The following is a 21,109-nucleotide window of genomic DNA, read 5'->3' as shown; positions in this document are numbered from 1 at the left end:
CCATGGCCTCCCGAGTCCCCGGCTCCACCATGGCAACCTGAGCCCCCTGTTCCGCCATGGCCTCCTGAGCCCCCTGATCCGCCATGGCAACCCGAGTCCCCTGTTCCGCCATGGCCTCCCGAATCTCCGCCTCGGGCTCCTCCACCACCTGCTCCGCCGCCGTTGGACGATCCTCCTCCTAGTCCCCCTCTGCCCCCCCCTCTGTTTCTACGGTGCGAGGACGGGCACCTTCCGGGAGGGGGGAGTACTGTAACGCCCCTGTGGACTGTTTGTTGTGGTTTCTTCCCTTTGTGTTGGTTTAGCCCGTCTAGTCATTAGTTAATCACCGTCATTGTGCTCACCTGTCTGCCTCTAATTATTCACCCCTTATTAGTTCCTGTCTGTCTGAGCATAGGTGTCGGTTATTGTGAATGTTACCCCGAGTGTGTGTGTTTCACCTACCTGTACCTGCCTTGTTGTGTCTACATTAAAAGTGAGTAGTGGAATTCTTGTTGTCCTCGTCATCCTGCCTGCCTCCACACATCCGAGTCCGTGACAGTGAGGGATAGAAGTACAGTATGTTCATTGGATTGTACTGTTTTTTAACAATATACCGACTGTTCAGCTGATGAAATATCTTTCTGAAACAAGCTTTCATTCGACAAAAACTCCATAAAACAGTTTTGAAAGATGCGAGTTGAAGAAAATAACATGATCCAGGACCTTCATACTGTGTGTGCCATTTAAAGACTTTAAGTCTTTCCCTCACAGCCTCATTTTCATCCGTGTTAAATTCAAAATGGCATCTAACCTGACTAAGGTCTATTGTTTTCAGCTGAATGAACCTCTTGCTGTTTACCTATTCGCAATCTATCTGGATGGTTATGTAAATTATCTTAGATATGGTGAATCTGGCATTAAATACCTTTACATACTATAATGAGTAAGGCATTGAGTGTACTTTGTTATTGATAAAATTCACACTTTTCTTTCATTGGAACTGATAGCAATTACACTTTAACCATAAAATAAACACTGCCTTGAATCTACGACAAGATGAGAACTTCTACACTTTACAATCAAGTGGCCATAGTTCAGTCTGCTTAATCTGTTTGCGTGGATATATATGACACATACTTCGAGAGTCTTCTTACGAAATGCCTGTTTCCGTCTGGTTTCTGGGCAGACACACCTGAGCCACAGGTGACCACAAACTATGAGGGACTGTTAAAGGGCCAGTGTCCCGCCATGGTTGCGTGTTACTGATCGATAGTTAAGTCTGGGGAAATTCGCTACTGTCATGTACACACTGTATTTCTGTGCAGGGTGTGTTTGAATCCAGGAGTTCGGTGCATGCGAAATGGGAGAGATTTGGTGGAAAAGGAAGGAAATTACGGGTTTACAGTTTCTGTCAGAGATACTATTTCTGCTTATTTCTCTCAAAGCTTCATCATGTGACAAATGGCTTCTCGATGCCTCAGTGCACCCCATGGTAAGACTTTTAAGATTTGTTAATATGCAATCTGGACAAGTATTGATTTTTTTTTCTCATTTACTTGAGCTAATGTCTGATATATTGTAATTCTAGACAGCCAAAAGTGGCTTCAGACAGTGTACAGATGCCATTTGCAAAAGTGAGTCTTTTAATCAAGTTTACTATTTATTCACTTCTTTCACTTCAGTATCTGTTTACTGATTGGTTTATAAACATTTACGTTCTTCCTGTCCAGATATTTTATGTCAGCTCACAGCACCTTATGCATCCTGGATCGGATCTCATAACATAACTTTGACCTGGGAGTCTGAATCAATCTGATGTGGTGTATATTCTTCAGTGGACCAGTCCTAATCTGTCTGGGATTTGGGCACAAGCAGAGGTACTGCTTGGATGACTTTGTTTATACGTGTCATGTTGATGATTAAATCCCACTGACTTTTGGTGTATTTGTAAGTCAAAAATTATTATTGAATAAAATATATGAACATGCATTTGGGTACAAATAATGTCCAGGTCATATTTAATTTTAAAAATCAAAAGGAACAAACAATATTTTTTCAATTAAGAAAATAATGGCTATTTTAGTAACTAGGATATTGTTCATTATGGCATTATTTTCAAACACATTTGTCCCAAATCTCCCATTACTGTATGCAAAAACAATGATTAACAATTTTTTTTTTTAAATCAATAAAATAAGCTGAAATCCAATTCAGTATGAAAATGTCACCGTGATGTATAATTACAACTGTACTTTACAAATATACACCATCAAACGTTTAGGGTCAGTAAGACTTTTGAATGTTTTTGCTCACCATGGCTGCATTTATTTGATCAAAATACAGTAAAACAGTAATATTGTGAAATATTATTAAAATTTCAAATGTAATTTATTCCTGCGATGGCAAAGCTGAGTTTTCAGCATCATTATTCCAGTCTTCAGTGCCACATGATCCTTCAGAAATCATATGCTGATTTGGTTCTCAAGAAACATTTCTTATTATTATCAGTGTTGAAATCATTTGTGCTGCTTAATATTTTTGTGGAAACCATGATGCTTTTTTTTCAGGATCTTTTGATAAATAGAAAGAACAGCATTTATTTGAAATAAAAATATTTTATGACTTTACTGTCACTTTTGATCAGTTAATGCATCACTGCTAAATAAAGGTATCAGTTTTTGAAAGGACTTTTAAACAACCGTGTACAAATTCACTTACCATTTAAATAATATATAATAATAATAATACAAATTATTAGTATATTTTTGTTAATTTTAGTTAAAATGTTAATTTTGGAATGAAATATCACATTTCTTGAAAGCTTGCATCAGATTGAGCAATTTTCTTTTTTTCCTCATAGAATGTGACGGAATCGACATACACCGTCAAACAGTTGGAACCCTTTACCTGCTATAAATTCAGGGTCTGGGCCCTGATAGCAGAAACGCACGCTTGTTCTCCAGCGAGTCCTTGGTACCAAATAAAACCTTTTGGATGTAGGTTAAATCAACAGTTGATCAACGGTCTTTTTACATTATGTTTCAAAATCAGTTGTTTGAAGCTGTTTAATGTGTTTCCCTTCCAAAAAGTGCCCTCCAGCCCATCCAATGAGAATATTGAGAGCGTGTCTGGAGAGAGTGTGGAGGTTCGCTGGTCTCTACCTGAAAAACCAGGAGGACCCATCTTGGGCTTCAACCTCAATCTCACATCCAACAAACACGTCATTAGTGTAGCAACTGGAGGGAATATATTCTTCAACACATTCTACCCGACATTCCATAACACTATATATAGGTAGTGTACAAAGTCTTCCCATTTTTAAAATACTGATTGTAGTGACTGCGTCTCATACATGATCTCTGTAGCTGCTGTAAATGAAGAGGGCCAGGGTTCAATCGCTGAAGCCAGCATAACAACACCAACACAAGGTGGTTAACTTCAGCTTACAGTGAAACTTGTACTTTATCCTGCTAAAATGACCCTAATTTTGCCAAGCAGGACATGTTCCTGGATCTTTTGTTGGTCGTGGAACATCATTGCTTTTGCTGTTAAAATTATAAATGAATAAAAAACATTTTCTGTTCTAAAATATTTTAGTGATATTTTATTCCTGCAGTTTTGTGTATTATAGTCTGTGATTCTATATTTTTAATCATTTGTATAAGTATAATTTAATTTAATTTTATATATTTTAATTTAAATATATAATCCCATTCAAAGGTTTGGGGACAGTACGACTTTTGAAAAAATAATTATGCTAATATTCATTAAATTGAGCAAAAGTGACAGTGGAAACATTTTAAATGTTATGAAAGATTTCTATTTCATATAAATATTTTTTTTTTAACTTTCTGCTCATTAAAGAATGCTGAAAAAAATCTATCATGGTTCCCACAAAAAATATTAGGCAAACAACTGTTTTCAACAAGAATAATAATAAAAAATGTTTCTTAAGCAGAAATTATATTAATTTCTGAAGGATCATGTGACATTGAAGACTGTAGTAATGGCTGCTGAAAATTCAGCTTAGCTGTCACAGGAATAAACTACATTTTAAAATATTATTAAAATATAAATATTTCAAAATGCTGTTTTTACTGAATTTTTGATTTACATTTTTTTGACTTTTTTCAAAAGCATAACCTATGAGCCTCAAACTTTTGATATATTGACATCAACACTGAAAAAGCATATCAGTTGCCATTAAACCTAACTTAAAATCTGAGGTAGTTGATCCAAAAGCTTGCCCTACTTAACGAAATCACACTAAGCTTCATGCAACCGCAGTACTTCACCATTCTGCTAATGTTTTTCAATGCATTGTGTTTGCAGTGACTTCAGATAAACAACAATCTTATTGCTCCATCTGTGATGACTTTCAGAGCAGAATGGAGGCCGGTGGGTCTTTGCATCCAGATGGAACTCATTAAGGATGAGAGAAGAGGATGCCGATTTCTTCACTACAGCACAGTGTCTCTCAGACAGTCTAATCGAGAGCAACATCACAGGTCCATTCTTCCTCAAATCAATAAATATAAAACATTTCCACCACATAAGAGTGCCCATAGGAAAGAGAAATCGCAAATGAGAGTACTTCAATATCTCAGATGTTTCTCTTAGACAGTAAGAAGATTAAATGGAGAGCAAATTTGTCTCCTTAGAAAAAAGTCCCAGTAAAGGTTTATTCTCTAGATATCTTAATACTGTCTAAATTCCCAAGACCAAGTTATACACATTATTTTTATAGCTCCGTACTTTATGTCAACAATTAGCATGTTAATTTCTTTTAAGGAATTTTAGGACATTTGAGACAAAGTTGATACTTAAATTTAAAGTTGCTTTGACAGAGCAACCTTTGAGCAATAAGATGTACCTTTTGGTGTAGATGGTCCTTGCTTTCTGACATCTTACTTTTGTTACGTTTTTTAGGGGTGGCAGTGCACTACGGTTCCAACCGCATCTATATCTCTGAAGGGGCTCGTATCTGGGTGAAAGGGGCTGGAAATCTCACTGACCATTCAGATCTCAAGCTTCTGCACTCTGCCCCGCTGGAGGTCACAGCACTGACAGTAGACTGGCTTTATGAGAGGATTTACTATGTGTCCAGTGGTAGGGTGTGTATTCACCATTAATTAGGGACTAAAATGAACATTTAGACAACTTTGAAGGTCAAATATCACGTGTACCGAACAATTAACAAAACCACTTAAATAATGATATGGAACTGTTCTGGAATGCCTTGCCCTATAGACTTTCATTGTAAGTGCATTACTGTAAATTATTTTTGTTTGAAACTGACAAGAATAGTTCACTCAAAAATTAAAATTTGCTGAAAAGTTACTCACACTCAGGCCATCCAAGATGAGATGAGATTGTTTCTTCATCGGAACAGATTTGGAGAAATTTAGCATTACCTTACTTGCTCACCAATGGATCCTCTGCAGTGAATGGGTGCCGTCAGAATGAGAGTCCAAACAGCTGATAAAAGCATCACAATAGTCCACAAGTAATCCACATGACTCCAGACCATCAATTGACGTCTTGTGAAGTTAAATGCTGCGTGTTTGTATTAAACAAAATCAAAATGCTGCTTTCAGATAAAATACATGTTCTCTATCATATACTTTGCACTGAAAAAAGTCATCTCATCTGAATCAGGATAGAAATATGCACAGATCAAGCACTGTTTACAGGTTTACAAAACAGTTCTAAACAAATAAGTGGATTTTAATGTGAGAGGACAACGGGACTTTTTCACTGAAGGAAACATTATTATGGATTATGGACAAAAGAGATGGTTTAAAGTTAAAATGCCTTGATGCATTTGTTTCTTACAAATACACAGCTTTTCGCTATATCTCTCCAAATCTGTTCCGATGAAGAAACAAACTCATCTACATCTTGGATGGCTGGTGAGTACATTCTTGGCAAATTTTCATTTTTGGGTGAACTATTCCTTGAAGGGCAAGTCAAAATGTAACAGATGCCATCAAGAAAAATCTATATTTTATGTTTTGTTTTGTTTTTTATTTAAATAATGTCATTGTACATTCTTTCCCACAAAAATATGCAGGTCTACTATTGTGGATTAGATCTTTTCCAGTGGATATAAATCTCAACCTTTCCAGTGACGCTGTAAATATAATTGCAGATCCGTATAATGGGTGAGTGTCATAAACATGATTAAAAACTGTTTGGATAAGCACTGTCTCTACTTTTATATAAAGCTATAAATCATTGTGTAAACCATCAGCATTAGTATTTTTACAAATATGATACTGTTATATTTATTACTACCAACCAAAGAAGCAGCTCCATTAGAGACAGTATAGATTTTAGTTTAAATATTTTGTTAGTTTGACTAATTTAAGTAAAGTGTAATTTACTAAAAATGTCAAAATTGTGTTTGTCAGATGGCTTTTCTTATTGCTGAGCAGTGGATTATATCGTAGCCCTCTTCAAGACATCTCTGGCTAACAACATGAGATAATTAACGTCATAAAAATGCCTTATGTCTCCAACTTTGTGGTCAGTTTTCCCAACAAGAGACTGCTTTATCACGACAGAAGTGATCAAATGCTCAATGCCACATCTGTGGATGGATTATTTCCCATTACGCTCTTCACAAATATTAACTTTGAAGCAAACAGCATTGTTTATGAGGATGATTTCTTCATGCTCACCAATGGTTATGCACTGTATAAACAAGTTGGCCAGAGCCAAGTGGCCACCTTTAATGAATTCGCGGACTGTGATGTCACCCATAGTCAAAATGACGGCTTTGGTAATCTATGCTACTTTAGCGCATCTGCACAACCTTATCCTGTGCCAAGAAGGCCAAGACAACTTCAAGTCCTGTTTGGATCAGATAAAGCCAACGTTTATTGGGAGAAACCTGAAAATATGATTGGTGAGTGATACCCAGTTAATAGCACTTTTGGATTGTTTTATTAGTAGGAGACTATTTTCATAATTGTTGTCATTCTTTTATTGAAGCCAGATTTCATTTTGCTAACCTATAAAATTGCACATGTTGTCCAATAAATAAATTCAGTTTTGTTCCACACGGGTCCATTTTCCTGGCAAAATTGGACTTATGCTATAAACTGCTGGATGAATGGGTTGGTGGTGATGAATTTTAGTGGACTAACTGGCACACATGCAACAGTTCCTGATCTGCAGAGTTCACAGCAGAACAGCGTCACTCTCAGGGCTTGTTCTCCTGGTGGATGCTCCAAATCAGTCTCATATGAAGGAACAACTCTTCAGCCTGGTGATTATATTGATGCATTCTATCATTTACCTTAATGTTTATAAACTGGCCACTATTAAAAAGTCATCTTTGTTTTTTTTTTCAGCCGATGAGCCTCCATATATTTCTGCTGCCAGTGAGGATGATATATGGAAGCAAGATTTGGATAGCATTGAATTTGTGGAACAAATGGTGTCTTATATTGGAGATGTGAAAGGTAAGAAACCAGAGAGATCATATATAGAACATAACAGTGCCTCTAAAAGGCATTTATGGTAAGTCAAACATAATTTTTTTTTATTTCACTGTATGAAATAGAAACATCAGACCAAGAAATTGCATCAGCAAACAAATAGTGCTAGAAATAGAAACTACAGTGCCTCAGATCTAACTTCACTTTCTGAGGCACTTTTTGGATTATTTTTTAACCTGTTGGTCCCACACAAACGCGTCCAAGCTGAATAACCACAGGTGTAGTTCATTATATTAACAATAAACATGTTCCATAAAGTTTTCATCAAGTCTCTTATGCTCACCAAGGCTGCATTTATTCGATCAAAAAATTCAGTAAAAAGTTATATTGTGAAATATTATTAACCGTTAAAATAACTTTTCTATTTTACTATATTTTAAAATGCAATAATGTTAAAATTATTTTAAAAATTTATTTGAAATAGAAATCTTTTGTAACATTATAATGTTACTGTCACTTTTTATCAATTTAATGCATACTTGCTGAATAAAGGTATTAACTTCTTTAAAAAAAATAAAAATAAAACAAATGATTGACCACAAGCACTGGAATGTTTTTTTTTTTTTAAATACATTGCATTTGTTTTGATATTTTAGTTATATAATGCAAATAAAAGAAAGAAAGAATTTAGAACATTATTTTGAACGGTATAGAACATTATTTAGAACAGTATTTTGCATCTGATTGCAAATTTTACAATTCTTCTCACTATAAAGCAAGGTATATAGCATGTTCTCCTTTCATGATGAACAGATATGGACTGGTATAGTTCCACAATCTACTGGACTAACAGTTCAGGCCACATTAACCGGATTGAACTGGGTAATCAGTCGTTGAGTGTAATGACAATGCCATCACCCATGAATGCTGAAGCACTGGACATTGACTGGCTGGGACAGTATCTATACTGGAGCTGCAACACAAATCTAGTATGTTTTTATATTAAATAATGACTGAAAGACATAATGAAAAAAGCTACTATTACTTTATTGACATATTTTTTGACTATGTGGCAGTAGTATGAACTAATTATGAGATATCTTGCATCTCTTATCAGATATGCCAAGGGTCTGGTCATGGGGTTGAGATATTTCTCCAAGCAGAGCAAAAGATTCTCAGTTTAGGGATTGATTCATTGAATGCTGCCATCTACTGGAGCACTGAAACATCAGTAGAAGGCTGTAGAATGGATGGAGAAGACTACCAACTCCTGGATAAACTGAGTGTGTTCTCTGGTAAAGAGGTGAGGACAGAAATAAACACATAAAACATCAAATACAATACCATTTAAAGGTTTGGGGTCTTGGGGTATTTTAAAATGCAACATTCCTGTGATGGCAAAGCTAAATTTTCAGTAGCCATTATTTCAAAGTTCCATAAGAAATCATGCTTTTTTGATGCTCAGGACACATTTCTTCTTCTTCTTATTATTATTATGTTGAAAACACTGACCCTTTTTAACAGTAGTGTAAATATTTCACACACTCTAATTGTAGGTTGCTGGTATTACTTTGAATGTGATTGAAGGAAATCTGTATTGGTTGGTGCAGGACGGCTCCCTTATAAATCTTTACAGTGTGAACGTCATTGGTGACAGGTAGGTACATATACAAATTTTTTACGGATCGATCTCATTAATGAATGCTATGGTCAGTGACCAATTTGGCTTTTAATAACATTTTCTTATTGAATAAATGTTGTTTTTTAATTATTTGCATAAATTCTATTAATAATATACCTGTAAAGGATGCATAAGTCTAAAGTGGTAGAATTTGCAAGATGAACCACATCTCAAATCACAGATTTGAGCTACTACAGCGGACATTGAAGCAAAACACCAGTGTCCTTATGTCTTCCAGCAAAACAGACTGCTTTTTCTGTAGTACAGCAAATGGTGAAACCTCTTCCAGGTCAGCAGTATGTTAACATATCATGTTTCATATTGCTCTATGTACTTATTAGCAAGTCATAATCACTTTGTGTCTTGTGTTTGTTTTCAGATGGATTTGTATCTCCTCCTATGGTTATTCCACCTGCGGTTTCCAAAGTTGTTCTTGAAGGGAATGACACACTTTTCCAGATACACTCAACCCAGCAGTATTGACTATGGGACAGTGTTTAATTGTGTCGTGTCTAAGGAATTGTGGGAAAATGTGGAACCGCTTCAAAATGTACTACACCTTTTTTTATTATTATTTTAAATTAGATAATGTTAAAGGGATAGTTCACCCAAAAATGAAAATTCTGTCATTAATTACTCACCCTCATGTCGTTCCAAACCCATAAGACCTTCATTCATCTTCGGAACACAAATTAAGATATTTTTGATGAATTCTGAGAGCTCTCAGACCCTGCATAGACAGCAATGCAACTGTAACGTTCCCAGTCCAGAAACGTAGTAAGGACATCGGTAAAACAGTCCATGTGACATAAGTGGCTGAACTTCAGTTTTGCGAAGCTACGAGAATACTTTTTGAGCAAAGAAAACAAAAATAACATAATTTTTTTAACAATTCTTCTCCCCCGAGTTACGTCTACCGCCATTTTAGAGAGTATCACAATGCATACACACGCTTTCCCCTAAGCATAAATAACGCTGATTATGCAGATTATGTTCATGCGCGCGCTTTCTCCCCCGAACGTAAACAACGCTGATTACGTCGATTACGCTCTTGGGTACTCTCCAAAATGGCGGAAGACGTAACTCGGGGGAGAAGAATTGTCTTGAAAATGTAGAAAGACATTGTCTAGATTGTCTAGAAAATGTCTTGATGATGGATTTGTTTCTTACAGACACACAGCATTTTACTTTACAAGAAGTTAACTGATATACTGGAGTCGTATGGATATCTTGTGGATTATTGTGATAATCTTTTTGAGCTCTCATTCTGATGGCTCCCATTCACTGCAGAGCATCCATTGGTGAGCAAATGATGCAAGGCTAAATTTCTCCAAATCTGTTCCAATGAAGTCTATGAACTCATCTATGAACTCATCTACATCTTGGATGGTTGAGGGTGAGAACATTTTTCAGCATATTTTCTTTTCTAGCTGAACTATTCCTTTAATTGCTTTCTGGTTGTCACCCAGCAGGTACTTCGTTAGACACTGACATGACATTGATTATTGTGATTGTATCAGTTGCTGCCTGTATTACACTGATTATTCTCATCCTCGCTGCAGTCAGTAAGTACACAAATGACACAATTCCCTTTTGTAAAATCTATTTCATCCCCATATTAAAATGAATGAGAGGATTTGAAAGCACAACATTTGCTTTGCTTGCTGTTTTGATGTAGTTTGGCACAGACGCCATGAGAAAAAGGATCCTGGGACAGTTACACAAACAGATGTGCAAGTCCATCCAGATGTTGAATTGGAGTATATTTGAGGTTTATTTGGTCTTGGTAATGCCTGCTATGCTATCAGGTACACAGGAACATCGCTTACAAACTAATGCTTCCTTTCAGTGTGATTTTGTTGCATCTATAAACCACAAAATGTGTTGATATTTAAACAACTTTCCCACATTTCCCAGTAACATACCCGCCCAAGGAGAGATTGAGTCACTTCCTGTGTTTCCTAAACACTGTCTGAAGCTTCAGAGGTTGTTGGGTAGTGGTGCTTTTGGAGAAGTCTATGAAGGAGTTACAGTTGGCAGCCAAATTAGTGAAGTTGTTCCTGAGAGGAGAGTGGCTGTCAAGGTACACACACACACACACACACACACACACACACACATATATATATATATATATATATATATATATATATATACTAAAATGATGTTTCTCATATACTTCCATGGGGACTACTTGCATGCTGTTTTGGCAATTATAGATTGTGATTATAAAATGTCTCACAAACCGATCTCTTCACAGACACTGCGAAAAGATGCCAGTGACTGAGATAACCCAATTCTTAAAAGAAGCTTATTTGATGAGGTAAAAGACATGTTTGCTCTCAGCATCACACTGAAAATATGATTATAATAGGGAACAATGGGGCAAAACAAATGATGATGAGGCCCCCTGGCCTAGAGCAAATGGCAATGTTTGTCATGGGGTTTGCTGTTAATTAGTGTTGTGGGAGAAAGTAAAGTCTAAAAGGGCCCTTTACTGAGATCTGCTGTAAACTACTATTTATTTATTTTCAGAAGTTTGGGGTCAGTGAGATTATTTAATGTTTTTTTAAAGTAGTCTCATGTGCTCACCAAGGCTGCATTTATTTGAGCAAAAGTACAGTATTATTACAATTTAAAATAACTATTTCTATTGCAATATATTTTAAAATGAATTTTCAGCATCATTACTTCAGTCTTCAGTGTCACATGATCCTTCAGAAATCATTCTAATATGCTGATTTGCTGCTCAAGAAACATTTCTTATCGTTATCAGTGTTGAAAACAGTTGTGTTGCTTAATATTTTTGTTTTCAAGATTCTTCGAAGAACAGGAAGTTCAAAAGGACAGCATTTATTTGAGATACAAATCTGGTGTAACATTATAAATGCCTTAACTGACTTTTGAGCAATTTAATGCATTCATTCATTTAATTCAGTCATTTAATGCATTCAGTAATTTCGTTCTTAAAAAACATACTGACCCTAAACTTTTAAATGGTAGTGTATTTATCCAATTGATACGCTTTGGAGCAGATTTATCATGCAGTGTTTTGTGTTCGTGGCTATTCAGCCAGTTTAATCATCCTAACATCCTGCGTTTGCTTGGAGTGTGTCTGCTAAACGAGCCACATTACCTCATCCTGGAGATGATGGACAGAGGAGACCTTCGTTCTTACCTGAGAGGAGCTCGTCCTACAACTGTGAGGTATTGTTTTGATATGAGGTGCTGCTTTTACTGACCAGCACTAACATGTTCTTATGTCTCATAGAATCATAAAGAGCTACTGAACCTCACTAGCCTCCTGGACATCAGTTTCAATGCTGCTGCAGGATGTGCTTATTTAGAAAGGATGCACTTTGTTCATAGAATGTGCTAATGCATTCCTGTATCTAACAATGCCAAAGTCATGGGTTTGATTCCCAAGGAATACATGAATACATGAAATGTACACCTTGAATGCAATGTAAATCACTTTGGAAAACAGCGCCTGCCAAATGCATAAATGTAAATACATCTAAATTAAACTATATTTCATATGCACAGGGATATTGCTGCAAGGAACTGTCTGGTGTCAGTAAGAAGCTACACAGACCGAGAAAGGGTCGTTAAAATAGGAGATTTCGGATTGGCCCGTGACGTGTATAAGAACGACTACTACAGGAAGAAGGTTGAAGGTCTTCTTCCTGTTCGCTGGATGTCACCAGAAAGTTTAACAGATGGGATTTTCAATAAATATTCTGATGTCTGGTCAGTATCTTGAGTATTGTTGTTGCCATAAAGGTTTTTTAGTGGCATCTTTGGTTCTATGAAGAACCTTAAACATCCATGAAACCTTTTCATTGCACAAAACATTATTTATAGTTGGAGTTCTTTAGTTTATATTAAATGTCCTTTAGACTAAGAAAAAAATGGTTCTTTTAAAGGGGTCCTATTATGCTTTTTTACTTTTTCAACTTTAGTTAGTCTGTAATGTTGCTGTTTGAGCATAAAAAAGATCTGCAAAGTTACAAAGCTCAAAGTCCACTTCAAAAGGAGATATTTTATTTAACAGAAAAAACTTTTCAAAAACTACAACGAACGACTCGTTTGGACTACAATGCATATTTTCCGGGATTTGTGATATCACAAATATCGACGAATGGGACGAGACCTGGTTGAGCTGCACTAGAAAAGGCTACAAGTGTAATCACTATGTCGGAGACACGCTAGCTTTCCCAAGGCAGACGAACTTAGAGTGATTACAATCATCCGGGTTTAAATCGCACTCAAATTGATTTGATTTTGACGCAACGAGTGCTGCCAATCACAACACACACTGGCCCAGCTAACCAATCACAGCACATTTCATATTTCAGAAGGCGGGCCTTCATTTGATACAGGAACTATTCGAGCCGTTCATACCAGGCTGGGGAGAGAGGTGTTGTAATAATATGTAAAATATGTGAAAAATAATGTGTTTTTCGAACAACCTAGTATGAGAGCCTGTTCTAGTACACCCCCAAAACAAAATCAAGACTTTGTAAAAGAGCATAATAGGACCCCTTTAAGAACTGGTCACTGAAAGATTCTTTGAGGAACCAAAAAGTTATTCTATGGTATCATTGCAAAAACTACAGTGTAACAAGTAGTAATTTTAGGGCATTTGGTGTGCTGTTATGGGAGATTATGACATTAGGAAAGCTACCATATCCCAAGAACACCAACCATGAAGTCTTAAGCCATATCAGTACATGTGCACGACTGCCTTCACCAGCCGGATATCCACAGAGATTGTAAGTGATATTAGTTGATGATTTCAACAATACATGTTATAAATTGATTGAATGTGAAGACAAAGATATAATATTTACTTTTTTTGTAGGTATAATCTGATGATGAGCTGCTGGAGCAAAGAACCAACTGAAAGGCCAAACTTCCAGTACCTTGAAGAAACCCTGAGTAAATTGAGAGATTATGAGGCAGATAAAAGAGCAAAGCAGAATGGAGCAGCAGGTCATGTGAACCAAGCCTACCAAGAAGATGGTATGATTTTTATTCCTTTATATATAACAGAATAAATGTTATGATTTACTCTATTACATCTGAATCAAATGTACAGATGCACCTCTTATGGTAACAGTATGTGCTGGTTTCTCCAGAAGAGGTCTGCACTGGTGTGGATGGAGATGAAGATCTGGAGGCACTGAATTACTTGATGTATCGCTCTGAGAGCCCGGACAGTGTCGGAACAGACTCATCTACACCCACTGAAGATAAATAATTGCCAATGATGGGTTGAAATGGCCCCCCAACTTTGCACAAAGACCCATGAGCTGGCCCTCACTTTGTAATCTTCTTCCTTGTAAATACTGTATAAAAACAATAGTTGTATTTTGATGTATAATGTAGAATGATCAATAAAAAGCTTGATCTTTCCTATAAGAAATAACAATAGTTGTAACTGTTTAATTGGTTAAATAATGCAAACAGCCAAATTAATGAATGAATAAATGAATGTTGCATTTTTAATGTATAATGTATAGTTGAATGATCAATAAAAAGGTATCAACATTATATAGAACATCTAGATTTGTATTTTCTGATAGAAATATCAATGCTTGGCATTTTGCAGCAGGTTGAATGAATGAATGAAAGAATGAATGAATAAATAAATAATGAATCAATCAATTAATGAATGTACTTTTCATAGTATAACAAAAGGACAAACATTTTAATTGAAATAAATTATTTTAATTGATTTAAATATATTACTGACTATTCGCCGGGAGTTTGATTGACAGGCGATATGACCAATCATAACGCTGAAACCGCCTTTTTGTCTAGCAAATGAACCAGACAAACTTCGGTGGACTTGAACTTGAAAAATGGTGTGTATTGACGTCTTTCCGCGGTTGAAACAAGATACCTTCTGGTGTTCATTCATGTTTATTTTGTGCTATAACTAGTAAAGGGAAGAGATGATCGGTTCACGTGCCGCTTGAACTAAGGCGCTACAGTGATCTGTCACGACACATGAAAGAGCCACAAAACGGTATTAAACGGTTCTTAACAAAATTACACAATTTGAAAGCTGAGACTTAGAAGTAACCTGCTCTGTCTTGTCTGTCGGCACGTTGTCAGTGTCCTCTTTGCTCCGCGATGTATTTTTCACATAGACTGTGATTTTTAATGGCTTGTCGGACATAGCAACGGTAACTAAGGGGGTATATGCTGTTTTTTTTTCTATCCTATGGGCATTGGCAATTTCTACCAACTTTGATCTGTTTACCACTAAATATAGTGTTTTTTTTTTTAATGTCAACAGATTAGCATTTAATTACACTAATACTAAAAACTGCATTGTGCTCGTTGACTGAATCTGATATCCCATGACACCGCCCCTTTCCGACGTATGGCGCTCTCGTGTCACGTGAGCGCTCCGGGTGGGAGCAGCATGGCGTGCGTGAGTGCGGAGCTCCTCCACAAACTCTACTTTATTTGCACTTAATTCGTCTTTATATTCAATCCATCAAAGGGGACGTGAACGTATTGAAAGCTGGAATACCGCTCGCAGCATGGACGAAGGGAATAAACTCCAGTTCCCGTCCCTGCCCGCGGCCACAGAAGAGCAGCTGGTATGATCTAAGCATATTAGCGCAGTGCTAACAACAGTCACTCTTCAATCTGTTTGTTTAAAAAAAAGTACATGTTTGACTAGTGTGTGTAAATGCATGAATAAATACAGCGGTTTGTGCTGATATATTTAATATATAATAAAATTCTTAACTAACTCGTTGCTGTGAGCAGTTAGCATGTGCATCCAGTGGCTGTGTACTAGAATAACAATTCAGAATTCAAAGTCGTGCATTTCTCAATACAAATGACAACAATCACAGCCAGGAAAAGTAGTATGGGTAGTATTTATTATGATAGTGGGATTAATATGTGAATAATCTGATCATTTCTATTCACAACCAACTTTAGTTGCTTTAATTAAAGCTTTTAGACTTATTAGCTAACAAATCATTCATCCCTAACCTTCTTTACGATACTAATATTGAGTATAGTCAACAACAACAAAAATATTTTAATCCGTTTAATTGATAATATACCTTTACCCCTAAGACTTTTCACTTAAAGGAATAGTTCACCCAAAAATGAATCCAAGATGAGTTTCTTTCTTAATCAGAAGTGATTTGGAGAAATTTAGCATCACGTCACTTGCTCACCAATGGATCCTCAGCAGTGAATGGGTGCCGTCGGAATAAGAGTCCAAACAGCTGATAAAAACATCACAATAATCCACAAGTTATCACATGACTCCAGTCCGTCAAGTCCATTACCTTCATGCTTTGTTTTGGTCTAACAACTTGAACACTAATATTACAGAACTGATTAATTAAAAAATAAATAAATGTCTGTCAAACAGATTATTGGTCTCGATCATATGTTGGGAGATGCTGATAATAAGGAGTATTATTCTTGTGTTGGCTGCAGTTTATGATTATAGTGGTGAGGTAATATTATTACTGTAAAAACGCGTGTAGAAAAACTGATAATCAGATTTTGTAATCTCATTTCTGCAGGACTGGGCATATCCAATGAGAAGAGAGATGCAGGTGAGTGATAATGAACAAACTTTGCACATTATTTTTTTAAATGTTGTTATGGCTATTGTATAGCTATAGCATTTGCGGCACAGTAAATTTTTGTACATTATTGTGTTAGTTCATACTTTCAGAAGACTGTTTTTCAATGGTGATCATTTTTTTCCACCACCTTCGATAGGAATTTTTTGTGTACTTTATATTTGTTGAGTCAAAATCTTACGTTATTAGGCACATTTCATACCTCATTGTCATCAAATGATCACTTTTACTAAAACGGTCTGATTTCATGATTTAGGAAATCCTCCCAGGCCTGTTTCTTGGCCCTTATTCAGCTGCTATGAAGAGTAAGGTACTGTAGAGATGAACTGTTCTCATGCGACATGATGAAAATGATCTGTGCCTTGGCTTTCCTGTAATAATTCATCCTCTCTTTCAGCTCTCAGTGCTGGAGAAGCAGGGGATAACTCACATCGTCTGTGTCAGACAAGACATTGAGGCCAACTTTATAAAGCCAAACTTTCCCCATAAATTTAGGTATTTTGATTTCTGGTTGTCCTTTATTCTGTGTGGTACTTAACACTCAGCTATTTCTAACAGCTAATTTAAATTGTTTCCTTGTTTATAGGTACCTTGTTTTAGATATAGCAGATAACCCTGTGGAAAATATTATTAGGTATTTCCCAATGGTAAGCTGACCTTACTTTTATGAATTTATATTATTAATACATTTTTATTTGGTGTTATTCTTTTGTCTAATTATGATCATCTATTTTTCTCTTTATAGACTAAAGAATTTATTGATGGATGTTTAGAGACAGGGGGTAATGAAAGTTTCTCTATATTGATCTCTACTTTTAATACTAAATTGAGTATTTTCTCTGTTTTAATCCTGGGTTCAGTTTCTTGTAAAGAAAATAGGTTTTCAGTGTCAACAACATTTATTTTATTATAATGTCAATGCCTTGCACATTTTTGTGTTGTAGGAAAGGTACTTGTTCATGGAAATGCAGGGATATCAAGAAGGTATGCCAAATCCAAAATCCATAATCTTCTTTTATTTATGGTTATAAAAAGATTGTCTTTTAACTGTCTCTTTATACATTTTTAAAATAATTTGTAAAATAATCTCAAATGGCTTGATTTTATTTTATTTTATAAAATTGAATATCTTTTTCCAGCGCTGCCTTAGTTATTGCCTACCTTATGGAGACATTTGGTGTGAAATACAGGTAATATTATTAGTGGAGAAACAGTTCATGCATGTCCAAAAATATGAATACAAAATAATATGGTGTGTCTTGAAGTTTGCAGATCCTGTCATTTTATTTCTTTACAGGGATGCCTTTAGTCATGTACAAGAGAGACGATTTTGCATTAATCCCAATGTAGGCTTTGTTCATCAGCTACAGGTATGATTTTAAAGAAATCTCAGCATTAATAATTCATTCAGCATTAAGTGCTGTTTTATATACATGTATACATCATAAAAGGATGTTCTCTCTGTTTTCATGAAGGAATATGAAGCAATATATCTTGCAAAGCTTACCATCAAGATGATGTCACCCATTCAGTTGGGCAGGTCTTTCTCCATCCAAGCTGGGATGCCAGGTAAGAGAACATTTTATGGCCAAACGGTTAGTTTGTAAATAGTTTAATCATTTCTAATAGTGATGCGTAGTATATTGGTACTTTATTAGTTATTATACAGGTGCATCTCAATAAATTAGAATGTCATGGAAAAGTTCATTTATTTCAGTAATTCAACTCAAATTGTGAAACTCGTGTATTAAATAAATTCAATGCACACAGACTGAAGTAGTTTAAGTCTTTGGTTCTTTAAATTGTGATGATTTTGGCTCACATTTAACAAAAACCCACCAATTCACTATCTCAACAAATTAGAATACTTCATAAGACCAATAAAAAAAAACATTTTTAGTGAATTGTTGGCCTTCTGGAAAGTATGTTCATTTACTGTACACGTACTCGATACTTGGTAGGGGCTCCTTTTGCTTTAATTACTGCCTCAATTCGGCGTGGCATGGAGGTGATCAGTTTGTGGCACTGCTGAGGTGGTATGGAAGCCAGGTTTCTTTGACAGTGGCCTTCAGCTCATCTGCATTTTTTGGTCTGTTCTGTGTGGCACTTCAGTATAAAGCTCCACTATTTCTAACAGCTAATTTACTTTTTTACTTGTATGTAGGTACCTTGTTTTAGATATAGCAGATAACCCTGTGGAAAATATTATTAGATATTTCCAAATGGTAAGCTGACCTTTTTTTTTATATATATATATTTTATATTATTAATACATTATTTGGTCTGCGATTCTTTTATCTAATTATGATAACCTGTTTTTCTCTTTATAGACTAAAGAATTTATTGATGGATGTTTAGAGACAGGGGGTAATGAAAGTTTCTCTATATTGATCTCTACTTTTAATACTAAATTGAGTATTTTCTCTGTTTTAATCCTGGGTTCAGTTTCTTGTAAAGAAAATAGGTTTTCAGTGTCAACAACATTTATTTTATTATAATGTCAATGCCTTGCACATTTTTGTGTTGTAGGAAAGGTACTTGTTCATGGAAATGCAGGGATATCAAGAAGGTATGCTAAAACTAAAGTCCGTAATCATCTTTTTTTGATGGTTATAAAAAAAATATTTTTACTCATTTATAAAATATCTAAAATCTCTTGATTTAATTTTATATAATTCAATAATTATAATTTTTTTTACATTATTTTTTTCTCCCAGCGCTGCCTTAGTTATTGCCTACCTTATGGAGACATTTGGTGTGAAATACAGGTAATATTATTAGTGGAGAAACAGTTCATGCATGTCCAAAAATATGAATACAAAATAATATGGTGTGTCTTGAAGTTTGCAGATCCTGTCATTTTATTTCTTTACAGGGATGCCTTTAGTCATGTACAAGAGAGACGATTTTGCATTAATCCCAATGTAGGCTTTGTTCATCAGCTACAGGTATGATTTTAAAGAAATCTCAGCATTAATAATTCATTCAGCATTAAGTGCTGTTTTATATACATGTATACATCATAAAAGGATGTTCTCTCTGTTTTCATGAAGGATTATGAAGCAATATATCTTGCAAAGCTTACCATCAAGATGATGTCACCCATTCAGTTGGGCAGGTCTTTCTCCATCCAAGCTGGGATGCCAGGTAAGAGAACATTTTATGGCCAAACGGTTAGTTTGTAAATAGTTTAATCATTTCTAATAGTGATGCGTAGTATATTGGTACTTTATTACAATATAACAAAGAGTGAAAAATTGAAGGGGGTCTGAATACTTTCCGTACCCACTGTATATATATTTATTTATTTATTTATTTTATTTTTTTGACCAATATGCTTAGATTTCTTTTGCCAACATACAACACTCAAAATTAATATTTAAAAACACTAATTTAATAACACTTAAAATATTTAGCATTTTTCAATTTTTCATACTGTACGTTATAGTGTTGTGATGCCTGAATTCACTTGTAGCATTTACAACAACTGTTTTAGTTTTAGTGATTTCTTTTTTTTATTTATCTTCATGAAATAGTGCAGAATTGTATCTCTTTTCTAGCTTGTACTCTTTTAATTTTTGCGTTGTGAATCTGCTTTTGTTCTTGGCTCCATTTGATTAATGGTCATGTTTGTTACTAATTTTTTTAGTCACTTTGGATAAAAGCATCTGCTAAATTAATAAATGTAAATTTAAATCTATGAGGATAAATTACTGGGTTAATTGTACTATAGAAATGAGCTATGTAATTTGTACATTAGTAATGTATGAAACTAGGGTCATTATACATGCTATGGCCATTCCTAATAACATCTTTCTTTCCATACAGGAAGTCTAAAGCGAACACTAGAAGAGGATGAAGATTTCGGGAGTATGCAAGCTACAGCAGCACAAAATGGATAGGCTTTACTAAAAAAAAATGTGCTTAACCACAGTGGACTTCTCTTTTTACATTTTTATTGGGATTAAAAATGTAAATATTTGTACAGGGGTTGGGAGGGAGAGACTGCTCCTCGTGACCCTTGGAGCTGGGGAAGCTTTTCTTTTTCCTTTTTGAGCTGTATGCACTGAAATTTTTTGCAGTTTTATAGTATTTAAAGCATTTTGCATTTGCAGCGGGACAGTATTGCAATAATGCACTTTTGATACTTGAATTACTGTTATTTTGTTGGACAGATTTGGGTTGGAAGGTAGGGGAGGGTATCAAAGAATGGGACTGTCACTGCTGTAGAAATGAAATGGTAGGATGAACCAGTCATGAAAAGCTAGGATGAAAATCGGTCGTTATGTGGGGAATGAATTCAGACTGAGATAAGGAAAGATGCGTTTGCCATAGGATTAACATCCCACTGCTCAATAAAAGATGGCTACTTA

At 35.4% G+C, this 21,109-nt stretch overlaps 1 protein-coding gene, 1 long non-coding RNA gene and 1 pseudogene across 2 annotated transcripts; all 3 read left to right on the top strand.

Moving 5' to 3' along the window:
* The first annotated feature begins 1,339 nt into the window (after window positions 1-1,339).
* Window positions 1,340-14,419, top strand: LOC107680749 (proto-oncogene tyrosine-protein kinase ROS-like; annotated as a pseudogene).
* Window positions 14,420-15,477: 1,058 nt separating this feature from the next.
* Window positions 15,478-20,655, top strand: styx (serine/threonine/tyrosine interacting protein). Its single transcript, XM_016476802.1, has 11 exons — window positions 15,478-15,722; window positions 16,674-16,706; window positions 16,993-17,046; window positions 17,134-17,231; window positions 17,323-17,383; window positions 17,482-17,518; window positions 17,681-17,720; window positions 17,876-17,926; window positions 18,034-18,106; window positions 18,212-18,305; window positions 20,565-20,655. Exons 1-11 carry the CDS (start codon window positions 15,663-15,665, stop codon window positions 20,636-20,638), a joined length of 675 nt encoding a protein of 224 aa, XP_016332288.1. The 5' UTR covers window positions 15,478-15,662; the 3' UTR covers window positions 20,639-20,655.
* On the top strand, window positions 18,895-19,688 carry LOC107680758 (uncharacterized). The gene is made up of 5 exons (XR_001633180.1): window positions 18,895-18,961; window positions 19,067-19,103; window positions 19,266-19,305; window positions 19,454-19,504; window positions 19,612-19,688. It is a non-coding gene; the product is annotated as an uncharacterized LOC107680758 (long non-coding RNA).
* Window positions 20,656-21,109: the final 454 nt, after the last annotated feature.

Source organism: Sinocyclocheilus anshuiensis, unplaced genomic scaffold (assembly GCF_001515605.1).
Source record: "Sinocyclocheilus anshuiensis isolate Anshui unplaced genomic scaffold, SAMN03320099.WGS_v1.1 scaffold869, whole genome shotgun sequence".
In the NCBI taxonomy this organism is placed as follows: Eukaryota; Metazoa; Chordata; class Actinopteri; order Cypriniformes; family Cyprinidae; genus Sinocyclocheilus; species Sinocyclocheilus anshuiensis.
Note: the sequence above shows the minus strand (reverse complement) of the source record. Positions and strands in the feature narration are given on the sequence as shown.

Coding starts and splice junctions, on each gene's coding strand:
- styx (XM_016476802.1), top strand. CDS start 15,663: ATGGACGAAGGGAATAAACTCCAGTTCCCGTCCCTGCCCGCGGCCACA. Junction 17,519..17,680: donor TGGATGTTTAGAGACAGGGG/GTAATGAAAGTT, acceptor TTTGTGTTGTAG/GAAAGGTACTTGTTCATGGA. Junction 17,721..17,875: donor AATGCAGGGATATCAAGAAG/GTATGCCAAATC, acceptor ATCTTTTTCCAG/CGCTGCCTTAGTTATTGCCT.